Below are 27,976 nucleotides of genomic sequence, written 5' to 3'. Positions count from 1 at the left end.
GTTTCAAAGGTTAATGGATAGGCTATTAAACCCATTTCATACCTTTACTGCGGCCTACCTAGACGATATAGTTATATTTAGCGAAACCTGGGAAGATCATCTAAACCATTTACATCAGATATGCCACACTCTCGCAAGAGCAGGGCTAACTGCTAACCCAAAAAAATGCGTTGTCGGAAAACCAGACATTTCATACCTGGGATACAAAATCTGCCAGGGAACTCTGCAACCTCAAACCAAGAAAGTAGAAGCCATTCTCCACGCCCCTAGCCCAAAAACTAAAAAAGACTTACGCTCGTTTTTGGGATTAGTCGGCTACTATCGAAGATTCATACCTGAGTATTCCACCCTTGCAGCTCCCCTCACGGATTTACTGTCTAAAGCACACCCCAACCAATTAGTACCCTTTTCAGCTTCCCAGAGGGCTAGTTTTGAACAACTGAAAACCTATCTGACCAAAGAGCCCATATTGCGGTGCCCCGACTTCTCGAAACCCTTCCATCTATACACGGATGCCTCCGACGTAGGTCTAGGGGGGGTTCTAGCTCAACCCGACGGGGAGGGTCGTGATCACCCGGTAATATATATCAGTAGAAAACTGTTTCCACGGGAACGTCATTTTCCCATCATTGAAAGGGAGTGTTTGGCCATCAAATGGGCCGTGGACACTTTACAGTATTATCTGTTGGGTCGACCTTTTATTCTTTTTACGGATCATGCCCCTCTCACGTGGTTGGCCGCGCATAAAGATACTAATTCTCGGATTCTGAGATGGTTCCTTGAACTGCAGCCATTTTCCTTTCAGGTACGCCACATCCCAGGATCACAGCAGGCCCCTGCTGATTATCTGTCTCGATTTCCGGACTCTACCACGGTCCTCGAACAGGACCGTTCATGGGAAGAGGTGTGTGACCGGGCGTTCCCGTTCACAAAGGCAGAAAGTCCTGAAAATGACGTATCGGACTCCTCCGATACGTCCTTTCCGCGTCCCGGCGTTTCCACGGGAACGCGACCAGAGAGAGGCAGGCGTCCCGAGGTTGTCAGGGTAACCTTGGAGGGTTTCCGGGCCGGGACGCTGAAGAGCCCCGGGAGCACGGAGAAAGGGGAGGAGAAGCTGGAGGAGGTGCGAGAGGAGAGAGCAGCGGCACAAGAAAGAGAGAAACCCGAGGACGAGGAGGAGATCTCCCGAGACGACTGTCCGGAACCATCCGACAGAAGAGATCCTGTGTTTACCGCGGTGTCGGAACCGGGTAACCCTGGCGAAGGAGACCTACTAGCGGACCACGAGGTACGGTCCTTGTGGGCTCACAAACGGGACACTACGGGGAAAAGGACTGGGGAGGGGTGGTAAAAAGGGCTGAGTGGGAGGACTGCTTTATGACACCGGGACTCCACGTGTGAAACACTTTACTGGCACTAAAACCCCAGACAGTGAGCACTTGGTCCCCCTCCACTCTTCACTTGCACAACCCCCCTTTTGTTTGTTCCCTAATTTTCCCCAGTCTGACATAATTTAGAGAGAAATAGAGGTAGTTATCCACCCCACTTACCGTAGCGTTTTCTGTCCTTTATGTTTCCGGTACCCCGAGCCTGAAAGCAGCCGGAAGACCACCGGAACAGTAACCTGGAAGGGAAGAGAAAAGAAAGACAGAAGAAACCATCAGGCAAAGACGGAGATCCCTATCTAAAGCTAAAAAGGAAAACCCCATACTCCCTGAAAACGATCAGTTAACCCGTTTATTTAAATAAAACACTTACCTGAGCAATATCAACGCCTCTCTGTTGCCTTTATACCGTTTGTACTGCCACAGTAAGGTTGCTGGGTTAAGCACTGTACATCTTTTCAAGGTAATTTTTGGAGAACCTAATATTATCAGCTTATACTTAGCAAGCCTTGCGTTTTTTAAGTACTGGGTTTTCGTACGGGTAAGAAGGACTTCAACAGAGTGAGGGAACAAAACAGTTAAAAGATGTCCCATCACAATAGCTTCACATTGTGATACAGAAGTACCAACTGCTACCACAGCTGGCAAACAGCCAGGTAAAGCTGCTGCGACTGGATCCAAAGTAGTAGAAAAATATGCTACAGGGCGTTTTACTCTACCATGTACCTGTGTAAGAACAGACAGTGCACATAAATCTTTTTCGTGACAAAACAATATAAATGTTTTTGCGTAGTCAGGCATTCCCATAGCTGGTGCTCTGCACAAACTGTCTCTCAGCTCGGTAAAAGCTTTCATGCAATCTTCATCAAAGGGTACTGGATCTGTTATGTCCTTGTGGGTCAATATCTGTAATGGCTTTGAAATAACAGAAAAATTGCGAATCCATTTGCAACAATAACTCACCATTCCCAGAAACATCCTGACATCTCTTTGTGTGACTGGAGGATTCATCTGCAAAATAGCTGTAACCCTCTCTTTGGAAACTTTTCTCGCACCCTTTTCAATTTGGTGTCCCAAATATTTCACTTTTTCTGACAGTACTGTAATTTTGCTGGGGACACTTTATGTCCATTCTCTCCCAAATGATTCAAGAAAGCAATTGTATCTTGCATGCATGCTTCTTTTGTCATCAAAGCAACCAAGAGATCATCAGTGTACTGAACTGATTTGAAAGGCATTTCCAGTGGTTCCAGATTCTTTTTCAACACCTGATTAACTATTGACGGTGACTCTGAAAAACCTTGTGGAATTCTGCACCAACTGTAGACCTTATTACAGAATTTTTAAACAGAAAAGTAACTGACTATCCTCATGAAGAGACACAGAGAAAAATGCCTGTGAAAGATCTACCACTGTGAACCATTCTGCATTACATGGAATCTGAAACAAAATCCCTGATGGCGTCGGTACCACTGGACAACATTTTACCACTATATCATTAATTTTCCTCAAATCTTGGACAATTCTAAATTTGCCACTTGGTTTTCGCAAACCCATAATTGGAGAATAACATGGGCCGCTCAGCACTTTTTTTTTTTTTTTTAGAACTCACTGCTTCACAAAATCTTCAATTACAGGAATTACTCCTTCAATCACATCTGGTGCCATGTGATATTGCAGTATCTGCATAACTGGATCAACTCCTTTGATCAGACCAATATCTTTTCTAGATAAATCCCAAACCTTTAAATTAACTGTATCCTGTAAATCAGTTGGCAGGTCTTTTACTGTGAAAGCAGGGTAGGAACTAATCAGTGGAAACTCTTCATTCACTGAATCACATTCAGTTTGCATAGATGAATCATCATCATCGATATTCGCCTGTATAGCAGGTCCATCATTTGAACAGTTAATCAAACATTTTGTTTTTCACAATAGTTCTCTTCCTAACAAGGAAACTAGACTCAATTTGCAAACCATAAATTTATGTAGTCCTTCAAAGTTTCCAATATTAACAGGGACTGGTTCAGTAATCGGGTTTGTCGGAAACTAATTTGCAAATCCTAAAATCTGGTTTGTTTTCCCAGAAAGTGGCACATTAGGAACTTCTGCTGTTCTTACTGTAGAGCGTGTAGCTCTATATCAACTAGGAATGAGCCATCATGACCCATTACCTTTCCATTTACATAAGGACCCTTTTGATCCACTTCTAATGAAGCTGCTAACACATTCTTCTTCATCTGAGCATTTCACACTCACCCATCATTCCATCACTCATCACTTCATCATTCAATTCATTCTCACTGTGAAGTGATAACTGTTGAACTGTATAATTACTGTGATTTAACGTTTGACCTGTGTTCCGCTGAGGAAGCATCATATACTACTGCACTATTGAAGCTTGAGGTATTTGCATTAGTTGCTTTGGTACCATTTGTACCTGAGGCCGAATTAACTGCGACTGTGGCACCTGGAAATGTGGCATTTGTATTTGCTGCATTTGTTGAGAACTTTGCATTTGCTGAGGAATCTGCATCTGATTATTTTGGACAATTAAATTTGGACCCCTCATTCTCAGACCTCTTAAATTTGGAAACTGATTGTTTTCATTCATCTGTGTAACCATGCCGTCTTGTACCAACATTGGAAACTCACGCTTCCAGTGCCCCAAAAACCACAACTGTGACAAGGTAACATCCTTTTCATTGCTTGCATATCACCTGAATTGACCATCACATTCGAATTGACGCGATCACCAAACTCCATTTCCACCCCGACCTCTACCTCTTGCTTGATTCTGAAACAACAATTTTCCCTTTTGCTGTGGATAATTTCCCTGCATCCCTGATTGTGCCGCTTTAATCTGCACCACCATCGCCTTTTCCTTCAATTTCTTCTGCTTTATTTCTATCACTTCACTACCGTATTTCGCAAACTTCATCAACCGTTTTTTTTGCCAACAAATCAAATGACTCTTTAGCATTTGTCCAATATCAGGTCTCAAACCTTCAACAAATCTAAACCCACCATGAATCATGTCTTTCAGCTTAATTGTTTCTGCAGCACTGTAATGTTTAAACACTTGTAGCAATCTCTCATAGTATGCATGTATTTACTTTTTTGGTTCTTGTGCTGTCCTATCAATTCTCTGCCAATCTATACTTTTGGGTGAAATTCTTGTTTTCAAAAAATCAATCACTTTGTAATAGTACTCTATTACATCAGGTGATGGTGCACCAGTATCTGGATCTCGTGGAGGCTCTCTTGTTGGCCAGTCTACACTCCTCTTGCATTCAACCCATAAATAAGCTGGAACCACTATTTCTAACAGGGTATTCAGGTCTTCCCACAGGCATATTGCAAGCGTCACAAACCTATCTGTTTGCTGGTACCATTCCACTAGTTTCTCTCTCAATCTCGGGTAGTCATTTGTAAATGTCAAAATATCACTTCTGCTCCAAGGGACATGTACAAAATTCCCAGCTGGAATTTCTCTTATTGGAAATACTTTTACTGTATTATCAGTCTGCTGTACATTAGTATTCAAATTTGCAGACTCCTTTTTCTTCTGATCTCTTTTTTCATCACCCTTCTGCCTTCCCGTTTATCTAATGCTCCCCATATTTGGATATTCTGAATTAATTCTTTATTATGAATCTTCATTCCTGGTATTCTCATGTTCTCAAAATCTTTTGAATCAAATTCTAATCTGTAACTTCTATTCAGTTGCTGTGTTTTCTCAAGATCTGTGTGATATTTCTCTGTAAGGTCTGCCAATTTCTGGTGTACCAGTTCTGCTCTGTGTGTAACAATGTGAAGAGTAACTCATCCTCATTATACAAATCCATTCTACTTACATCAATTGTTCCCTCAATTTTTGCATTTATTTCTAATTTAAGAATTGCCAGGTTCAGGGAATTTTCCCTCTCAGTATTTACCTTTGTCTTCCTTCCACTCCTCTTTTCTAGCAATTCTGTTAACTGCCGAGCTGTGAAACCTTGTAATGAAACATTATTATTATTTATATTGGGTGCATAATTATTTATGTTTGGTATGCCCTGTGGAGTAATACATGGAGGCTCTGGAATCTGTGAAGTTCTAGAACAACTCAAATCAATTAGTGGACCTGTCTTGTCAAAGGTCTGGTTCTTTGGAGACATGACTCCCGTGTGAACATTTAATCTCTCCATTTCTGCATTGGAATTGAAAACATTCTGTACATCATTCTCATTATTTCCCTGGGTAAACAATGGTACCACAGGCCCAATACTAACAGGTACTGTCGTATGCTTCTGGACCTGTCTGAACATTCTGATTTCTTGAGTATATTACTCCTGAATTCTGACCTTTCAAAATTGAGGAACTCGTCTGTGAACTTACAACAGGTGTGTACCCCTGAATATTCTGAACCTGTACCGGAGACCGTAAACAGGGTGTAGACTCCATCTGGACCATCACTTGTTTCTGGTAAGCCTGTGATATCTGTGATGACTGTACAAGAGGCCCTGTTATACTCGGTGCAGAACTCACAACAGGAACAGTAGGATAGACTACAGGCGGGACAGTCTGAATCATAGGTGTCTGAGTAACAGTAATAGCAGAAACATTGGTTGCGACCTGTATTTGACTCTGTGTTACTGTAACTGGAGCACTTGGATCAGTACTAGTACTTACTCTTGTGTGCATGTTGTGGAGGACAACTTCTCAGTAACTGCATTATAAATTCCTCATCTGATTCATCATCATAATTCAATGATTTTCTATCCCTAAATGACTTCGACGCATCTTCTTCGGACGAGTCTTTATTTTTTCTTTTTAGTTTTTTGTTTGACACTGCTTTCTTTCTCTTGTGTAATTGCAGGAAGCATTTTCATTCCCTGTAAAGTCTCAGTTCTCTAAACATTTTAGCTCATTGTCCCATCTAGCTTCTGCTAATGTCATCTGTTTTTCTCATTCTTCTCTGAAATTTTAATTTCTCTTGTTGCCTGGCCACTAATTCCCATTCAAATTGAGCTGGTTTCGGAGGAGGTTTTAAATCGTACAGCACTTTTCTCAATTTTTTTTAAATTCTCATACTAAAAGTTCCATGGACAAGAAACGCTAAACACCCTTCCTTCTCTGTATTTTGCGCCATTTTTTTAACCAAAGAAATGCTCCTATAACTTTCTCCTCAATTATGATAAATGCTGCAGTACCTTCTGGTGGGCAAATTTCTCCTACTCTAGCTGGAATATATTCATCTCCCCTTAGCGCACTCTTTAACAGTGTGAAACTTTTCATTTTTTGCTCAAATTTGACCCCAAACTGCAATTAAAGTTAAAACAGGAAGTAATTCAATCCCAAAATCTTTTTTGCTTGCCTCTCTCAACCAATAGCCCTTCACAGTTGTCCACCGGTCTGTTGAAAAGTTCCCTTTCGCCAATCGAACTATCTCAGTGCGGACCTATGTGACGTCACTCTTCCGTACATGAGCTGACAAAGTATTGTGGCTTGTCCTCCTGAAACTCAAATCTCGCAAGACTAATGCACAATATTGCGAGCACAAATAAAAAATCATCACCAACTTGTCTGATTTCTACAGGTAGAGGACACAAACACTTCGGAAGCCTCAAGGAGTTTTTGATTACGGCATTTAGCTCTGACAGCTACTCATTCAGCTTTGGCTTTCTCTGACTCTCAAGTAAAATTCGACCAGCAAATTCTACCCTTGAGCAAATACTAGATCCTCCCTGTGCACTCAAGAATCACCAATACTGGTCAAACTAACACTCTCTTTTAACACAGACTCCAGGAATTTTGTCAATCACTCCCGATCGACCTACTAAAACAGACAAGTTACAACAACTACAAAAAAAGTATCGCATATACTTGTATCAACGCTCTGAAATTTTAGACCACGCACGGTCCGTACATCAACAACCACGTGGGCAATTTTTGAGCACAAAGCGCCACACACAATTGAAGTTCGACTTCCCTACATGCACCCTTTGGAGTACGCATACTCCATAACGAACTACATTGGAGTATGCCAACTCCTTAATTCTCACAAACATCACAATTCACCTGCGATTTGCTTAAGCAGTGCAAGCGCAAAAAACCCTAACTTAATCACAGATCACAGTAGGGCTTCTGAGAACATCTTCAAACAAGAATCGGCAAAATCAAATGCCATTTAAACAAACATTGACAAAACTAAATTTGTCCAAATGACATATAATGAATCTCCTCCTACTGGGACATAGCCAAACCTTTCCTTATTGAGATATAACCATCCTCTGTGATAACCAAATTCTGTTAACATGTCCTACCTTATATTCATTTTGATAATTCATTTTTAAGGGGACACGTAAGGGTAAATAAACATCTACCCTCATGAGGTCAAATGAACCTTTGGACTCCGATGGGTGTGAGTGTTTGGCTCTGAACAAAACAACGTCGCAATAAATAAAACCAAACGAAACCAGTCATTTATACGCACCATGGCCTATTTGGCCATGAATCACCACATCAGTTTAGTAAAGTTCAAACATTTATTGCCTTTAGATTAACAATGCTAAGATCACGTAAATCAAGCGCAAAACCAAATTATAAAGATATATGGGTAACAAAGGTTGGCCAAACTTTCTAAAGAATCTCAGCTTTGTGAGAATATGAATTATTAGGCACTCAATTACCATACAGAATAACAGCAATATCAGATGCACAGTTGAGATTGAATGCATTGCGTTAACACAAGTGTATTATTCGCAATCAGTTATTGTGCGCAGCCAAATTCAGAATGTGACATTTTATTACCCTAATCAGATTAAGCATGTTGGGCTTCATCAAAAGAAAAAAGAAGACAAAAACTAATTTGGAAAACATCTATCTCTGGCTCTAGCAAAAATATAGCATTTGGGTTTCTAGAAGACAAAAACGTGTAAAACCTGCAAGAAAGACAAATGCACATATGTTTGTTACACCTCTCCTTAATGGATTCAGCAGGCAGCGAAGCCTTCTTCAGTTGAGTATCTTCTAGTCATCTTCAGTGGACATTGACATATGGGGAAACAGTTAGTAAAGTTTGGCCTTAATGCATCTGAACTGTAAGTGGCACTTAGCACATTATTTCTAGCAGAAATAAATGTACATTTTAATAGAGCAGAGACAGTAACTGCAGCTAAAAATAAGTGAGTTTGAGCAAGAAAGTATAAGTCTGCCCTTGGGCAAGAAATAATAAAATCTGCACTTGGGCCAGAAGAAAATAAGTCTGAATCTGACATCACCTAAACATTGCTATATTAAAGCCCCAGAAACAAACTAGCTACTCTATCATTTATCAGGCTATGTGGTGCTTAGGACAGAACCAATTACATTAAAAACTTTCTATCTGTTGCATTCTTGTTTTCATTTTTCTTTCTCATTAGTTCAGCTTCTTCTACCGTTATCGCTAGTTTCTGTTGCACAGATAAAATGTTTCAACTGCATAAAACTACTGAAAGACCTTGTTTTCTGTGGAACATTATCAAATGTTATAAATGTTACAGCATAAGAACATTTCTCTCGGACATTAGGTCATGACACAGGATGTTTCAGAAAAGAGCAGAAACTTTCCACTGCCATCATCATTCTCGAAGCATCACATTAATTCATTCTGAATTAGCTTAACAAGGCCTGTTTAAAAACACAGTTAAATGTGTGCAGTACAGCATTTCATAAAACTCAAACTATTTATTTCTAAACGTGTAATTATTATTTTTCCATTACTCTGTTAGTAAAACATAAAATACATTTAATTAGGCAGTGATTTATTTTCATTTTTGAAATATTTGTGTCAATTATCATTGTAGGCCTCATTTTCATTTCAGCCTTGCACTTTTAAACTCAACGTTTTTCTTTCAGTTAATCGTGCAATTTTATTAGCAATTTCACAAGCTAACACCCCTCACATTACCTTTCTAAGAAGCCTGTGACTGCTTACTCTTGTTACCCTGAGATTCCACAGAAGAAAGGATTGTATTTGCTTCATGTTGCAGAACCATAGTAGAACAGGCCCTAAGAAACCCATGGCAAACTAACTCACCTGCTGCAGTTGAGGCCCAGTAGCCCATCTGCCTTGTGGCCCCCTTAACGGGGTCTGACACTGGATAACATAATATCTGGCCTTACACCTGGTGAGCATTTACATACTTTGCAGTTACCAGCACACTTGTGCCCTTTGCAAATCTGGGAGCCCTTCTTACTTCATCATTTGTGTTGTTCTCAGATTTCAGTAATATACAACTTGTTTTGTTGAATTGTATCTTCTCAGTTGTTGTTAGCCAGCCTTACTCTTTAAATTCTGAAATGTTGCCAAAAATTAAAGCATTGTACTGACTTTTCTAAGACCCATAAAGTGCAACCTCCTATGAAAAGTAGAAATATGATTCCAGTGTCCATCACTGTGCATCCACCTAACATGGAGAATAGCTTTTAGTGGATGCAGTTCCACTCTTGTTGGAAGTAGAGAGTGAGGACCCTCTTGTGAGGTCGTTTTTGCAAAGTCTTTGGGTAAAGTTCAAATTGAAGTCAAAGAAGAAATGCAATAAAGCGAAGCAGGATTTATCCCCTTCTCGTCACTCTCTGTCTCCAGAGAAGTTTCAAGGGTGTCAACATGCTTCTTGGTCTCACACCCAATCTATTTAGTAGCCGATCCACAGCTGACCCAATGCACCCCAAGTTCCCTGGGCCATCTTCTCTACCACAATAAATTGATATATTTAGGGAGGCCATTTTGAGCATCTTTGGCACTCTTCCAGTTCCCTCTGGTATAGCTTCAGGCTCTAAGCATCTGCAAGGTCCTCCAGTCTGATTACTGCATGCAGATCTATCCTCCGTGCCATGTGTGCCTCTAAACCCCAGTTTGGGTTCTGCACTGGCTTCATTGCCAGCTTCCACTCAGACGCCAAAACATATACGCCAGTCCCTTTTACTTCGACACTGGCCCCAATGCCAGAAGAGGTCCCTATACTGATGTCAGACTGAGCTGAATTGGACTCTGCCTCGACCAAGGACATGCCCTGAATCCACTTTCACATGCACTGTCCCCGTTCAGTCACATTCAGGTAGACCACAGCTTTTGCCATGGAGCTGCCCTGAAGTGCTCCACCAACCTTTTGGTTCCAACTCTGATCAGTTGGAGACGGCCTTTGAGGACTACATTTGAGATGGAGGCGATGACCTGCCCTCCTCTTATGATGATGACAGTCTCTACATGACTTGCAGGAGACAGTGGTCTGTATTCTCACCTTGATTATGGGTTAATTTAGCCCCTTATGCCCCCAGCGGAGGATAGTGCTTCACTGGTTGTGATAATTGTATGTGCAGCTGATGTTTTGGACTTAAAACTGTGTCTTGTGTAGGTAAAGACTAATGTCTTCAGAGGTTTTAAAGCAGAGGCAGGCTTCTTTTGAGTCTTTGTTACCTTTCAACAAAGCCCTTATTGACAAATTGATAAGCACTTAGGAAAAGCTGTGTTCTTGCCCTCCAGTGAAAAAAGAGGTTGCCAGGTGCCATAGATTCCTTAGGTCAAGCCTTCGACTCAATGGCCCCACCCTCCCTGGTGGTTTAGAATTTAATATTGTAGTTGCATTGATTTAGTCCTTACTACACTGATGAGGCATTGCACTGCTTTACGTTGGCAGCACGTTGCGCCAGAACCCAAGGTTAATCCAGTGGTTATTGGTGATTGTTGGTTGTGGTCATTAGTTTTTTACTCACAATGAGATCATTTCCTGCATTCCAGTGTATTTTTGGTGAATTACATCATTAAGAGGTAGGTGTGACCATTAGTGTGGGGTATGTGAGTTCATGCACTTGGTTAGTGGGATTAGCAGATGAGCTAGAGGAGATTGGGTATTTCTAGTTTGAAGGGTTCGACTTTCAGAGGACAGTTTGTGATTTTTAAGATGGTGTAGGCAGTTTGCCGAAATACAATAACGAAGATTAATGCAAACATGCATATAACTTGAATCAGGTTGCACAAGTAGAGTGGAAAAAGCAGAGAAGGGAATGTAAGCAGAGAGCCATTCAAAGAACAAGCATTTGCAATGCAATAGGTCTCGAATTTGTGAGAGTTACAGCTATTGGTGTTGTAAATGACAATGGGGGTCATTATGACCCTGGCGGAAGGCGGAGGTAAGACTGCCAACAGGCTGGTGGTCTTTTTTTTTTTGTATTATGACCATGGTGGTTACCACCATGGTCATCCGCCGGTTCTCCGTTCCGCCTGCCAGGGCGAAGACGACCGCCGGGCTGGAGACCTGGGTCTCCAGCCCGGCAGCCATCACTATACCGCTGGTGGTATTTTGACCCGGCTTACCGCCGTGGATTTCCTGCAGTTGGAACCGCCATGAAATCCATGGCGGTAAGCACTATCAGTGCCAGGGAATTCCTTCCCTGGCACTGATAGGGGTCTCCCCCACTCCGACTCCCTCCCCAACACCCCTGCCACCCCCCAAAGGTGGCAGGGCCCCCTCCCCACCCCGACCCCCAACATCACAGAACTCACACACATACGACATGCACGCAGGCACCACCAACACACACACACACCGACATACATGCCTACATCCACACACAGTCACACGCACACCCACATACAAACATACACGCACACATCCATACAGACATACCCACAGACATACACACATGCATTCCCAATACACGCAACACCCCCGCAAGCATACACGCACTCACACCCCCCCTCTACATACACAGACGCACACCCCCATGCACCCACACCACCCCCCCCAACCCCCTCCCCTAACGGACGATCGACTTACCACCCCCCCCTCTACATACACAGACGCACACCACCATGCACCCACACCACACTCCCCCACCCCCCTCCCCTAACGGACGATCGACTTACCTGTTCTGTCGATCCTCCGGGAGGGGATGGGAGCCATGGGGGCTGCTCCGCCAACAGAACACTGCCACGCCGAATCACAGGACGTGATTCGGTGGGCGGTGTTCTGTTGGCGTGGCGGTGAAGGTGGAGCAACCTCCACTTCCCTGCCAGAATGGCTGTTGGCGCTCTCCGTCGGAAAAAGGACAGAGAGCAGCCAACAGTCATAATACGCCGAGCGGCAAGCCGCCACTACTGGCGGTGTTCCGCACGGCGGTCCCTCGGCGGTCCTGTAAAAAGACAGCGGAGGTTGTAATGACCACCAATGTCTTTTACTTATGTGTTTTGGTTTGGAGTGTAGTGGATGTATGAACATAGAAGCAGTTTCAGCACTGGCTCGAGGACTTAGAATGGGAAAGGAGCCATGACATAGAATGAGGATTTTCCACTGTGACCAGATACACCACAGCTGCAGGACTGCTTAGAGGATTTACAATGGTGGTGTTACTGACGGGACCAGAGAAACAGCTAGCAGCACTGTCTAGAGGGCTAAAAATGTCGACTTCCCTTTGGGAACAGACACACAGCTGCAGCATTGCCTAGAGGATTTAGAATGGAGGAGTTCCTGACGGGACCAGAGAAGCAGCTAGCAGCACTAACTAGAGGAATAAGAATGAGGAATTACCATTGGGACCAGCGAAGCAGCTGCAATATTGTCTACATGGCCAAGAATGAGGAATTACTACTGAGACCAGAGAAACAGCTGCAGCACTATCTAGAGGAATTAGAAAGAGAAATAACCTATGGGACTAGAGGAGAAGCAGCTGCAGCATGTTCTACAGAACTAAGAATGAGGAATTACCATGGGGAACAGAGACACAGCTGCAGCGTTGCCTAGAGGACCTAGAATTGGGGTGTTATTGACAGGAACAGAGAATCAGCTGCAGCATTGTCTAGAGGACTTAGAATGAGGATTTTCCACAACGACCGGAGACCCAGCTGCAGCACTGGTTAGAGGATTTAGAATGGTGGAGTTACTGACGGGACCAGAGATACAGCCAGCAGCACTGTCTAGAGGGCAAAGAATGTGGAATTACCTTCTGAGACCAGAGAAGCAGCTAGCAGCACTGCCTAGAGGACTTAGAATGAGTAATTACTGATGGGACCACGAAGCAGCTGCATCATTGTCTACAGTACTAAGAATGTGGAATTACTACTGGAGACCAGAGAAGCAGCTAGCAGCGTAGCCTAGAGGACTTGGAATGAGTATTTACTAACAGGCCCAGAAAAGCAGCTGCGTGTCTGCAGGACTAAGTATGAGGAATTGCCACTGGGACCATAGAAGCAGCTTGCAACACTGTCTAGAGGACTTAAAATGAGGAATTACAGGTGGTACCAGAGAAGCAGCTAGCAGCACTTCCTAGAGGACTTAGAATGAGGGTTTAGTACTGGGACTAGAGAAACAGCTTGCAGCACTGTCTAGAGGACTAATAATGAGGAATTACCACTGGGACCAGAGAAGCAGATGCAGCACTGCCTAGAGGACTTAGAATGAGGGAGTTACTGTCAGTAACAGAGGAGCAGCTGCAGCATTGTCTAGAGGACTTAGAATGAGGATTTTCCACTGTGACCAGAGACCCAGCTGCAGCCCTGGTTAGAGGATTTAGAATGGTGGAGTTACTGACGGAACCAGAGAACCAGCTAGCAACACTGTCAATAGGGCTTAGAATGAGGAATTACAGACAGGACCAGAGAAGCAGCATTGTCTACAGGACCAAGCATGAGGAATTACTACCGGGACCAGAGGACCAGCTAGCAGCATTGCCTAGAGGACTTCGAATGAGGAATTACCGACAGAACCAGAGAAGCACCTGCAAGCTTGTCTGCAGGACTAAGAATGAGGAATTGCCACTGGGATCATAGAAGCAGCTTGCAGCATTGTTTACAGGACTTAGAATGAGGGCCTATAGATTGGACTAGAGAAGCAGCTAGCAGAATGAGGTATTACCACTGGGACCAGAAAAGCAGGTGCAGCATTGTCTACAGGACTAAGAATGAGGAATTACCACTAGGAACAGGGACAGCTGCAACACTGCCTATAGGTCTTAGAATGGGGGAGTTATTGAAAAGAACAAAGAAGCAGCTGCAGCATTGTCTAGAGGACTTAGAATGAGGATTTTCCACTGTGGCCAGATACACCACAGCTGCAGGACTGCTTAGAGAACTTACAATGGTGGAGTTACTAACTGGACTAGAGAATCAGCTGCAGAACTGTCTAGGGGACTGAAAGTGAGAGATTACCACTGGGAAAAGAGACACAGCTGCAGCACTGCCTAGGGGACTTAGAATGAGGGCATTACTGACCGGAACCGAGAAACAGCTGCAGCATTGTCTAGAGGACTTAGAATGAGGATTTTCCACTGTGACCAGAGACCCAGCTGCAGCACTGGTTAGAGGATTTAGAATGGTGGAGTTACTGACGGAACTAGAGCACCAGCTAGCAGCACTGTCAAGAGGGCGAAGAATGTGGAATTACCTCTGGGAACAGAGAGACGGCTGCAGCACTGCCTAGAGGATTTAAAATGGAGGAGTTCCTGACGGGACCACAAAGCAGCTAGCAGCACTAGCTAGAGGAATAAGAATGAAGAATTACCACTGTGACCAAAGACAGAGCTGCTGAACTCCCTAGAGGACTTAGAATGAGGTAGTCACTGACTAGAAGCAGCTGGCAGCACTGTCTAGAGGACTTTGAATGAGAAATTACCATTGTGACCAGAGAAGCAGCTTGCAGCACTGTTTACAGGACTAAGAATGAGGAATTACCACTGGGGTCAGAGAAGCAACTGCAGCACTGTCTAGAGGACATAGAAGGAGGAATTACCACTGGGACCAGAGAAGCAGCTAGCATCACTTCCTAGAGGTCTAAGAATAAAGAATTACCACTGGGATCAGAGAAGCAGCATTGCCTAGAGGACTGAAGATGAGGAATTAACACTGGGACCAGAGAAGCAGCTGTAGCACTGTCTACAGGGCCAAGAATGATGAATTACCACTGGGATCGGAGAAGCAGCTAGCAGCACTTCCTAGAGGTCTAAGAATAAAGAATTACCACTGGGATCAGAGAAGCAGCATTGCCTAGAGGACTGAAGATGAGGAATTAACACTGGGACCAGAGAAGCAGCTGCAGCACTGTCTACAGGGCCAAGAATGATGAATTACCACTGGGATCGGAGAAGCAGCTAGCAGCACTGTATAGAGAACGTAGAATGAGGAATAACCACTGGGATCAGAGAAGCAGCTAGCAGCATTGCCTAGAGGACTTAGAATGAGTAATTACTAATGGGACCAGAGAAGCAACTGAGGCACTGTCTAGAGGACATAGAAGGAGGAATTACCACTGGGACCAGAGAAACAGCTTGCAGCACTGTCTAGAGGACTTAGAATGAGGAATTACTGACAGGACCAGAGAAGCAGCTAGCAGCACTTACTAGAGGATTAAGAATAAAGAATTACCACTGGGACCAGAGACCCAGCTGCAGTACTAGTTAGAGGATTTAGAATGGTGGAGTTACTGATGGAACCAGAGAACCAGCTAGCAGCACTGTCTAGAGGGCGAAGAATGTGAAATTAGCTCTGGGAACAGAGAGACAGCTGCAGCACTGCCTCGATGATTTAAAATGGAGGAGTTCCTGACGGGACCACAAAGCAGCTAGCAGCACTAGCTAGAGGAATAAGAATGAGGAATTGCCACTGTGACCAAAGACACAGCTGCTGAACTCCCTAGAGGACTTAAAATGAGGGAGTTACTGACGGGACCAGAGAAGCAGCTAGCATCACTTCCTAGAGGACTAAGAATAACGAATTACCACTGGGACCAGAGAAGCAGCTGCAGCACGGTCTAGAGGACTTAAAATGAGGAATTACCACTGGGACCAGAGCAGCAGCAAGCAGCATTTCCTAGAGGACATAAAATGGGGTATTACCACTGGGACCAGAGAAGCAACTGCAGCACTGTCTAGAGGACTTAGAATGAGGAATTACTGACAGGACCAGAGAAGCAGCTAGCATCACTTCCTAGAGGACTAAGAATAATTAATTACAGATGGGACCAGAGAAGTAGCTGGAGCACTGTCTAGAGGACTTAGAATGAGGAATTACTGGCAGGACCAGAGAAGCAGCTAGCATCCCTTCCTAGAGAACTAAGAATAAAGAATTACCACTGGGACCAGAGAAGCAGCTGTAGCACTGTCTAGAGGACTTAGAATGAGGGATTTGTCAACAGGACCAGAGAAGCAGCTGTAGCATTGTCTACAGGAGTAAGCATGAGCAATTACTACTGGTGCCAGAGAAGCAGCTAGCATCATTGCTTAGAGCAATGGTTCCCAACCTTTTGACATCTGGGCACCCCGAACTTGATCATTACTGGATCCCCAGGACCCTCACTGAATCATTATTGGCGTCCCGGGCCCCCCCCCCTACTGAGTCATAACTGAAAGCTGGGGACTTAATATTATTTAATATTCTAAGTAGCCGTGGACCCCCTGAGGAGGCTTCACAGACCCCTAGAGGACTTAGAATGAGGAATTACTGGCAGGACCAGAAAAGCAGCTGCAAGCTTGTCTACAGGACTAAGAATGAGGAATTGCCACTGGGACCATAGAAGCAGCTGCAGCATTGTCTACGTGACTAAGAATGAGGAATTACCGACAGGACCAGAGAAGCAGCTTGCAGCATTGTCTAGAGGATTTTGAGTGAGGAATTACCATTGGGACCAGGGAATCAGATGCAGCATTGTCTACAGGCCTAAGATTGAGGAATTACTACTGGGATCAGAGAACAGCGAACAGCACTGTCTAGAGCAGTGGTTCCCAACCTTTTGACTTCTGTGGACCCCTACTTTATCATTACTGGAATCCGGGGACCCCTACTGAATCATAATTGGAATCCAGGGACCCCCCACTGAGTCATTACTGAAGGCCTGGGACCTAATCTGTTAATATATATATATTTTTTTATGAAGTCGCAGACCTCCTGAGGAGGTTTCGTGGACCCCTAGGGCTCCCTGGACCACATATTGGGAACCACCGGTCTAGAGGGCTTAGACTGAGGAATTACCGACGGGAACAGAGAAGCATCTGCAAGACTGTCTGCAGGACTAAGAATGAGGAATTGCCACTGGGACCAGAGAAGCAGCTGCAGCATTGTATAGAGAACGTAGAATGAGGAATAACCACTGGGATCAGAGAAGCAGCTAGCAGCATTGCCTAGAGGACTTAGAATGAGTAATTACTAATGGGACCAGAGAAGCAACTGAGGCACTGTCTAGAGGACATAGAAGGAGGAATTACCACTGGGACCAGAGAAACAGCTTGCAGCACTGTCTAGAGGACTTAGAATGAGGAATTACTGACAGGACCAGAGAAGCAGCTAGCAGCACTTAGTAGAGGATTAAGAATAAAGAATTACCACTGGGACCAGAGACCCAGCTGCAGTACTAGTTAGAGGATTTAGAATGGTGGAGTTACTGATGGAACCAGAGAACCAGCTAGCAGCACTGTCTAGAGGGCGAAGAATGTGGAATTAGCTCTGGGAACAGAGAGACAGCTGCAGCACTGCCTCAATGATTTAAAATGGAGGAGTTCCTGACGGGACCACAGAGCAGCTAGCAGCACTAGCTAGAGGGATAAGAATGAGGAATTGCCACTGTGACCAAAGACACAGCTGCTGAACTCCCTAGAGGACTTAAAATGAGGGAGTTACTGACAGGACCAGAGAAGCAGCTAGCATCACTTCCTAGAGGACAAAGAATAACGAATTACCACTGGGACCAGAGAAGCAGCTGCAGCACGGTCTAGAGGACTTAAAATTAGGAATTACCACTGGGACCAGAGAAGCAGCAAGCAGCATTTCCTAGAGGACATAGAATGAGGAATTACTGACAGGACCAGAGAAGCAGCTAGCATCACTTCCTAGAGGACTAAGAATAATTAATTACAGATGGGACCAGAGAAGTAGCTGCAGCACTGTCTAGAGGACTTAGAATGAGGAATTACTGGCAGGACCAGAGAAGCAGCTAGCATCCCTTCCTAGAGAACTAAGAATAAAGAATTACCACTGGGACCAGAGAAGCAGCTGTAGCACTGTCTAGAGGACTTAGAATGAGGAATTTGTCAACAGGACCATAGAAGCAGCTGTAGCATTGTCTACAGGAGTAAGCATGAGCAATTACTACTGGTGCCAGAGAAGCAGCTAGCAGCATTGCTTAGAGCAATGGTTCCCAACCTTTTGACATCTGGGCACCCCGAACTTGATCATTACTGGATCCCCAGGACCCTCACCGGTCTAGAGGGCTTAGACTGAGGAATTACCGACGGGAACAGAGAAGCATCTGCAAGACTGTCTGCAGGACTAAGAATGAGGAATTGCCACTGGGACCAGAGAAGCAGCTGCAGCATTGTCTACAGGACAAAGAATGAGGATTTACCACTTAGACCAGTGAAGCAGCTAACAGCACTGCCTAGAGGACTTGGAATGAGGAATTACCGACAAGCCCAGAGAAGCAGCTAGCAGCACTGTCTATAGGACTTAGAATGAGGAATTACCACTAGGATGAGAGAAGCAGCTGCAGTACTGTCTAGAGGACTTAAAATGAGGATTATCACTGGGACCGGAGAAGCAGCAATGTTCAGAGGAATACTGAAAGTGGATGAGTATGTGTCTGCCAGAGGACACACAGAGCCAATTATTTCAAAAACTGCAGTGGAGGGAAAAGTGGCTTGGAAAACATCAATTAAATATACGCGAGCAGAGGCACAAGAACAAACGAAACCTGAAAACTTTGGTGCCTTTCAGTGGTGTTTTTATTGGTGTGCTGTGAACACATTGCTGGGGACAACCAAAAGAACAGTAAGGCTGCAATGCCCAGGGGGAGGAGGGGCCATTGTGCTTTAACATGAGGCAGCGTGAACACGAGTGAACGCTGGTGTAATGACCAACAAAAATGTTCACTTATTGAAATCGCCGGGGGTGAATTAAGCATACAAAGGAGGGACATTTAGAAAAATGCACCAGTAAAATGGAAGCATTTAAGACAAGCACAGCAAAGAACGAATGGCAATAGTGGGCATTGTTAAAGCCCGTAGACTGAATACAGCATATCTTGCAGAAAGTGCATTCGTGCTGCCTAGGCTTGACCTAAAAAAGGAGAGGCGACAGTTGGTAACCTTTTAAGTCAAGGTTACCATTTTCGTGCAGGGTTTTAGGATCATGCAGTACATTTTTGAGATAGCATGCACTCTTAGGATGCAAAACTATAGGAGGAAATGTTAATATTGTTGCGGCGTCGAAAGCACACTTGGATACTTATTGGATAGGGTTATAGCCTTGAGAAAGTTAGACAGGCTTTTTGTCACCTATTGCAGCTCATCAATGTCCAAGCAGTTAATGAACGTTTTCGTTGGTCTTTGTAATGTTACCTAGCACTCTGGAGTACTGTAGGTGTGAAAGCTGTATTTTTTTTAATGAAGGTTAGGCATGTCCCAGTTGAAAGGCTCAGGTGCTGCTTCGGAGGCCTTCAGGTGAATATGAATGTTATGTTAAAACACTGTAGCTTTCGGCTACTTGCATGCTTTTCACAAAGACTGTCACAGAGAGCAGATCAAATTCCTAGTTTGTTAGGGACTTGCTGAAGAACTTGTTCCCTTTGAGCTGCTACAGCCAACCTTTATAAATATATATATATATATATATATATATATATATATATATGTGTGTATATATATATATATATGTGTGTGTGTGTATATATATATATATATATATATATCGATTTAGTATTCCCATTACTCTGGATGACGGAACACTTTGATATACTAGGTTCTGACTTTATTCCTACAACCACACCCTGTTCTGAGCTACCCACCCTTCAGGTCCTCTTTTTGTATATAACGGTCTGAACTGAGAAAGAAGAGAGATGTTTTGGGAACCAGTCTGGGATTTATGATGATAAACGTGGCCGCAAAACATTGGCACCGGTGCTTTCAAATTATCCCTTTAAGTGCTGGATAAAAAGTGTGGGACTGCCTTCCAGTTTTCTGGTTCCAGGCCTCCCAGGTATGTGAAAGAAAAGAAAATAAGGACTACTGTTAAAAAAATCGAGGATGAGGGCTTGTGAATAGGTCCATGTTAAGCAAATTACAAGGCCTTTATCACTTTGTACTACTATTACAAAGAAACTTTCATCTGTGTTAGCCCTTCTAGTAAAATGTATACATAGGGCAGTAGTTTTGAGATTGAGGGTCAAGGTTTCAGTATTAAGGGTAAATACTAAAAATGGGAGTGATCCATAGCAGCACTGCGCCTATATGGAGGGCCTTTAAAAATAGACATGGGTATGCTCTGAGGAAGGGAGAATGGCATGGTAAAAAGGTGGGTGAAGAATGTTCAGGGAGGGGCATCTTGGATGAGGGAAGCAACAAATAGGCTGTGGCTCTGAAGAGGTATGATTTTGTTGTTAAGGTAAAATGATTTGCTTTTGCCCCTCTCTTGGCAGACAGGATACATTGTCAGTCCCGAACAGATGTTTAGCTTCCACAGACTTTAGAACACTATGGGAAATGAAAGAAGGGAATGTGGAAGTTGCACTGGCAAATGTTTGGATTGAGTGCTGTCTTGAGTACTAGGCAAGATGTGAAATGGTAGCCTTCTGTCAGGTGCTGCACCTTCGTTAAACATTCTGGGCAGATTCTTAAAATGATTCCTATGCGCGCACACACTCACTCAGACTCTCGCCATGAAAGCAGTTTTATGAATTTGTGGAATTCATGCTTCTCTGGCACACTTCAGGAAAGATGCATGAAATTCCAATTAAGAGCATGGCTTTTCATAGACATAATTGCACATGGGGAAATGCCTTCCCATGTGTGCAGCTGCAATTTTTCTCTCTACATGGGGCGTATGTTTCTCCTTGAAGAAACCTCTTGCCCTAAGCCCCGGCTACTTTTGAGTGCTTTCGTTCCCACCCTTCACAAGGTAGGAATTGGAAGGAAACAGAAAGATGGAAATCTCTAATAATTTTTCAGGCTGGGACTGGCAGAAAAACACGTATTAATCCCTCGAAAGTGCTACAAAACCTTCCAGGGTTGCCACTCCAAATGCCTTGAGTAGAATTTACACATGCATACTTTTACACCGTTGTTCAGGTGGAGCTATGCATGATTAAATCAGTTTAGGAATGCAAGTTAAACTTTTACGAATACCTTGTGCTCGTACATTAAGCCTTTTGCTGCGTAAGTTGACATAGAGGATTGACCCCTGGGTGTCATTAGGTGTAAAGATTTGAATAACTCTTCAGGACTTAGTGAGTGTCAAAATGAACATTATCATCACTCCCTCACCTTGGAATGAGTATTGCTGATTCTGAAGTCCTCTGTTATGTATATTAAGTGACTTCTTCAGTAGGCTCTGAAATGTGGAGGTTTGTGTGTGTTCTAGGAGGAGCACGAGTTGGGTAGGTGTTGTGGAGCAGAGGTCCGAGGTGGATGCGCTAGTGCTTGATGCCGAATTTCATGTTGCAGGGGCTGTGTAGTACACCAATAAGCTACGTTGAACTTGCCGGTCTCCGAGAATGTTTGCAACGAGCGCCCCAGCACCATTATTCTACTCGTATTCAATCGTATTCACATTGTTTTGTCTACCTTAACAGGTTACTATACAACTGATGTACATTTATGCATCTGCATTGGTTAATGTGTCATAAAAACTATGCTTTTACCTCAGTTTGATATCTGTAATGAGTCGGGCCGAATGCAAGGCAGTTTTTTTAAACTACATTTCCACGTATGAGGATACCACCCACACATGGTCCAGATACGAAAAGGAAAATATTGTTACATTCTTTAGGCTCGGAAGGGCTTCGCATTTACCGTCAGCTCACTAAAGAAGTCATGTGAGGTTGGAGCATGTCTGTTATGTTCCCCCAGTTTGTCTCGTTAAACCTCGATACAGTTGTTTTCATTGTGCCTAGCATAAAACTGAAACTATTGACCATGTCCCAGACAGAAATCCTGTCGTTTTGATGCATTACAGGAGGACTTTTATCAGAGACCAGTTATGCGCTCAATCAACCCAGGTATTCACTACCAGTTATGTACGAAGTTTGTACGAGAGTTTTTTTAGTGTTGACATATGTCTTATATAACTTCTCAGAAACAAATCTAGATTTGCGTGGACAATGGAATGTGTGCAGGCATTTTCTTTAACTAAACACTTGTTATGTGAGGTCTACTCTTTTGAAAGTTGTGGCCATATGACGACAAACATTGCTACCAATGATGCAAGTGGGAGAGTTTTAGGGGAGGTTCTGTCACAAAGGAAATGGAGAATAAAATCGTATGCTCAAAGATCACATTCGTTTGCAGAGAAGTATTCTACGATTGACAAAAGAGACTCTTGTCTGTGGGGTCTGGAACACTTTGGGAAACATTTTGGGTGGTGATTATAGTTTAAGAAGTGGCCACAAGCAACATACAAGACTCCTAACCACCGGAGGGGTACAGAAAACGTTGCCCTGAATTGCCAGACAATCTGTTCTGGGTAGCAAAAACACTATGCAGATTAAGTAGATTGAAGTGTGACTTATCAATGGAATGAGTGTTCCATTGCTAGAGTTTTGGATTTCGCGGAATGTGAGCAAATTGATTTTACTGAAAATTAATGGAAAAAAAACAAGCAGATAGGGAGGATATTGTCCTTGAGAGTGGGAAAGAATCGATTTGAGTTGGTTGGTCAAATAAATCACAGTTGGAGTCTCATGAGATTGCCCTGTGAGAAGTATGCAGTGAATTGAGTGATGAGGCACTGCACCTAATAAAAAGAGCAAAATCATTCCACTATTGCCTGTGAGACTCTTGATGATCAATTTGTTCCAAGAGGGTTGTATGAGAATTGTGAAAACCAAGAAAACAGTGTGTGTTTATTATTATACTTGGCTCGAGATGGAAGTAGAGCGGTACCACAAGAGTTGTGTGGAGCGTGGTAGTGCAGTTAAGTCATGCAGAACCTCAGTGGAAAGGTGCGTAAGGAGTTCTTGCGAGTGTGGAAGTACAGATAAGCTCTACAAAACCTTCAATCGCTCTTTAACCAATTGTTTATCTTAATATGCCATTGGGAATGTGTGAGCCTGGACATCATGAGCCCTCTATGTTTAGGAGTGCACAAAACTAAATTCATCCTAGTTTTGGTGGGCAGGTTCGCAAAGCGGACTGAGCATCAGATCACGGCCACAGTTGATATGGACACTGTCCAGGTTTTCCTCAGGAAAGTGTTTCCCACTTATATTCTAATATTTAGTGGTACTCAACTGAATCCTGACCCAATGACAAATTCTGAAATGCACATGGTTTTCAACATAGGACCAAATCCCTAGAGGGAACAATGTCAGTGAGCATTTTTATAGTGCTGTTAAAGGTACTGTACAGTTAGCTTTTGCAAGTGGTAATTTTGACATGAATTGGAAACGATGTGTGCAAATCATATCATGCCTTTAGAGATCAAAGTGAATAAGCTGTTGTGTAATAAAAAGGTGCTTACCAAACACTAGAGTGTGCCCTAGATGGTTAGAACGAGCAAGGGTATTCTTGTGGAATCATGAAAACATTAAAAACCAATGTAGAGAAGTCACACGTATGATACAAGATGTTAGGGTAAGTGATGCCAAAGCCTGGCGTTTGAATTGTTTTCTGATAGCAAGACGGAGTGAAGATGTTGAATAGTAGTGCAACAGCTGCTAATGCCAGACGGAAGTATGATTAGTTACGAGACAAGGATGCTGAGTCTATGGTGAAATTGGTGCAAGTGCTCTTCCAGGAAGTCAAGTTCATGTTAGTGATGATCTGCCAGTTGGAATTAGTCATGCTGGCAGTAATGCTGCGAGAGAGAGAGACTGAGGAGCATGACACCAGAAGATAGGATGACGCAGTGCCAGTGGAATTTCTACACCCCATATGTGGGTTATTAAACCACCTGTGAATTTTCAGGATCACTTATGCAATACATAATTCCTTGAGAAAGCTGTTTATTATAACTTGCTATTGTTTCTGGTTTGTGACATTGCTGTTATATGCACTTTTTATTGAAGTGTCCTGTGTTATGTGGCGCCTTGAGTAGGTTCTGGAGTATGGAGGTTGGTGCATGTTCTGTAAGGAACGTGAGTCGTGGAGCGGGAATGTGAAGCGGAGGTGTATGCGCTTGGTGGCCGCTCTGTACCACACACATAAACTACAGTGAACTGCTGGACTCCTCTGTGGTTACTACACTAACCCTTGAACATATCTTAATGTATGATTCCTTCAAAGCTTAAGAAGTACAATCTGTCCGAATAAATAATGGAGATAAATATTTTGTTAATTATTTCACCTATTTTGCTCTGCTACTCGATTAATTACACCTATTGTATGTCAACAGGTGCATCACTGCGTTCACCACCGCCGCATCTGCATACAGTTATTACCATTATGGACGAGAAACTGTGAACGTTTTAAAGAAGTGAAGATTTGAAGAATGGCATAATGTCCAATTAGCGACAGTAGCGCGAGAATACAGTGGCGTGCGCCTGCTTCCAGATGAAGGCAACATGGTGGATTACACGCGGTCACACTGGAACTATGGATTCCAAGCTAGCACTTATCCCTTTGATCATGCTCCGTAGAAACAATGATTTTTCACCAGATTTTTGAATATTTTCAATAAAAAATTACTGGTATTTTTAACATGCACTTTGCATTTATCATATTGTGAATTTTAAGCACCTCAAGTGTGTTGGCAAAAGGATGTACGCTATGGTAACGCATTCATAAAATACCCGTACTGTGAAATAACCAATGAAGGACATGCTTCTGGAGAAAATGGGGTGTTCTTACAAACAAACAGTGATATACTTTCTTTGGCATAAACTGAAAATCCGAAGCACTCGTCTGTACCGTTACCTTTTCTAGGAATATATATAAAAAAATGATAAAGTGAATATTTTGGGGAAAAAAGAACCATGTCTGAGAATGATATAAACGCATACTATCCCGTATGAACTTGGCATTTATATACGGGAAGGCGTTTTTGTGTTTGAAAGCATTTAAGTTTCTATGTTTGAAAGTGTATTAGGAGATGATATGTTGCTATTGTTGTTTTTGTTTCATCACCCTACGATGATTTTCTTCAACGTAGTCTGTTTTTATTACTATTAACCAAAATCATAACATCCAAAAATGTGAGTTGTTTATGATAAAAATGTTAACAATCCACTGCAAGTATCTCCTTAGGCTGGCTCTACAACTAAAGCTTCCTCCCCTTCTCAGGACATCGCATACGTGACTGATGGCATCCCAAATGCTGTGTGTCCACTTTACTATCCAGTAGTCTGGAATGCCATGCAGTAGGTGTGTATCATAGTAGTTTGAATCCATTGGTCCGAGGTTACTTGAGGTCATTTTTCTTGGCACAACCTCAGTCTGCTCTTTACGGGTGTAGCGAGATTGGTAGGGAATATCTCCTGAGTCCTTCTTTGTTAAGAGGCCCTTTCTGTCTCTAGAACTTGTAACTCTCAAACAATAATTGCTGCTGTGGGTCTTTTTAGGTCGAGCCTAGACAGCGTTTGCAAGACCTGTTGGATGAAGTATAGGACTTTGCTCCCGCCTGCCGCTTACCCGTAGGTTGAAGGCAGTGTCGCTCTTGATTTGCTCCCTCCTAACTGGTTTGACAGCCGATACATCACTTCCTGTACTTGGCTGGGGAGCACAAGCCACATACAGTTTAATTACGCCTGGAATGTTTTTCTGTGTGGATGGAGTTGTTTTCTTTGTTTGCTGTCTCTCATGTTTGTCAGTAAGCGCTTGTGTTCACGCGCGCAGTTCGTTTATCTCGTTTGCCCTTCACTACCTCCTTACTTTACATAATCAGTAATTACAAGTAGTTGTGTCGTGCATGTGTTTTGTACATTTTTTGTGGCTTTTTATAGCATGAAATCAACCCAGGAATGAATCCTCAATAGCGGCTCTCCCTGCACAGTGGGAGAGCCAATACTATAATATTCACTACACTCGGGGAAACTCACCCCATAATCCTTTACAGGCATTCCTTTTACAACACATTTTTGCCCATAACTCAGCCTGTGGTGGTCCTAGGGCAATGGGTCCACCACCAAACCATTCAGACTTATATGCTTTCTGTCCAGGCCATCTTGTGGTTCACACTAGGTTAGAGGGGTCTCAAAATTCATAACCTCTTCTACAATTCAGTGCATATTTAAACTCTCTTGTAGCTGGAACTTCTGTTTTTACAGCTGAGAGGAGTTTGTGTTATAACGGCCTTGTTTGTAACAATATTCTGGCAGCCTTGCTCTGCCTGCAAATGTGTAATGCACCATGCTCTCCAGGTGCTGAAGAATGATAATTGCCCAAAGGCACTACTAACTCAGTTGGCTCTACAGGGACTTCTAGTCACGACCAGTGGTATTGCACCCTTCGCTAATGCACAAACACAGTTTATTTCTGATAAAGGTTTAATGTACAGCATGGCTAAATATTCCAGCCTTTTCACTGAGGACCTGGTACTTCTCCAGCAGTTTCTGGGTTTGGGGGACATCCTGAGCTTCTGATGTCAGAAGTAGTTCTGGCAGTGTTCTGTTACACCCTATGAATGCTTTTGGCTCCACCAGGACATCTAGCCACCACCAGTGGTACTGTACCTTCTGCTGTTGACTTTACAGGGGCATCTAGCCACGAGCAGTGGTACTGCACCTTCTGCTATTGACTCAACAGGAACTTCTAGTAACGACCTGCGAAACTGCACCCTTGGGCCACTGACTTCACAGATAAATGATATTTAAAATGCCTGCTCGGACTGAAAATGTGTAATACACTATGCCCTCAAGGGGATGATTATAAGGTTAGACTGCAATGTTCTTTACCATTCTTTTTTATGTGATTATGCCATCTAGGGGCTGAATATATGGTTGCATGACCATATTTCTTCCAAACGCTATTTTTTTTTACTGTGGTGCTCGGTAGGGGCTGTTCAGACCATTACAGGCTAAAGCCAAGTGTATGAAGGAATGCATAAACACAGTTTATTTCTGATAAAGGTTAATGTGCTGCATGGCTAAATATTTATAAGATCCCAAATGTGAGGTTGTTATTATCATTTACAGCGCCAATGGCTCAAACTCTCGCTAATGCAAGACCTATTGCATTGCTAATGCTTGTTTATATTGTTGCTGTCAGTGGAAGGATTGTTTAGGGTCTGAACTTGGGCGATTTGGTCTGTGGTAGCAGAAAACCACCCACACCCCCACCTCCCTCCCACACTGTGCATTTATCCTTTTTTTTCCCCTTTATTTAAAAAAAGACAATATATTTTCTAGAGTTTTGGCGACCTTGGGAACCAAAGACAAGTTCAACTAGACGCTACTATACTTCAGGACAAAGCCTGACATGCGCATCTGGATATTAACATTATAGTATTTACTTTTCTAGTGGCTGTTACCACCGCATCTAATCCACATCTTGCGTGCGCATTGGAAGTAGATTTCCTTCTTGTGCAATCTTCTGAGCTCGTAATTGTTGTTTCCTTGTGTGTGCTATGATTATCTATTTGATTTTCTTGTCAGGGGCAGTACCATGCTTAAAATGCCCCCTCTCTTTTTTTTCATTTTTTTATTATATACAGTATATCA

At 43.2% G+C, this 27,976-nt stretch overlaps 1 protein-coding gene across 2 annotated transcripts in view; it reads left to right on the top strand.

Moving 5' to 3' along the window:
• CRLS1 (cardiolipin synthase 1) overlaps window positions 1-25,019 on the top strand; it is a 171,132-nt gene extending 146,113 nt beyond the window's left edge. For both annotated transcript variants that reach the window (XM_069234155.1, XM_069234154.1), the window contains one exon: window positions 24,715-25,019. In XM_069234155.1, the coding sequence (XP_069090256.1) occupies window positions 24,715-24,807 (93 nt within the window). In that variant the 3' untranslated portion in view covers window positions 24,808-25,019. The remainder of the gene's footprint in view (window positions 1-24,714) is intronic.
• Window positions 25,020-27,976: the final 2,957 nt, after the last annotated feature.

This window comes from Pleurodeles waltl, chromosome 5, assembly GCF_031143425.1.
Source record: "Pleurodeles waltl isolate 20211129_DDA chromosome 5, aPleWal1.hap1.20221129, whole genome shotgun sequence".
Lineage (NCBI taxonomy): Eukaryota > Metazoa > Chordata > Amphibia > Caudata > Salamandridae > Pleurodeles > Pleurodeles waltl.
Note: the sequence above shows the minus strand (reverse complement) of the source record. Positions and strands in the feature narration are given on the sequence as shown.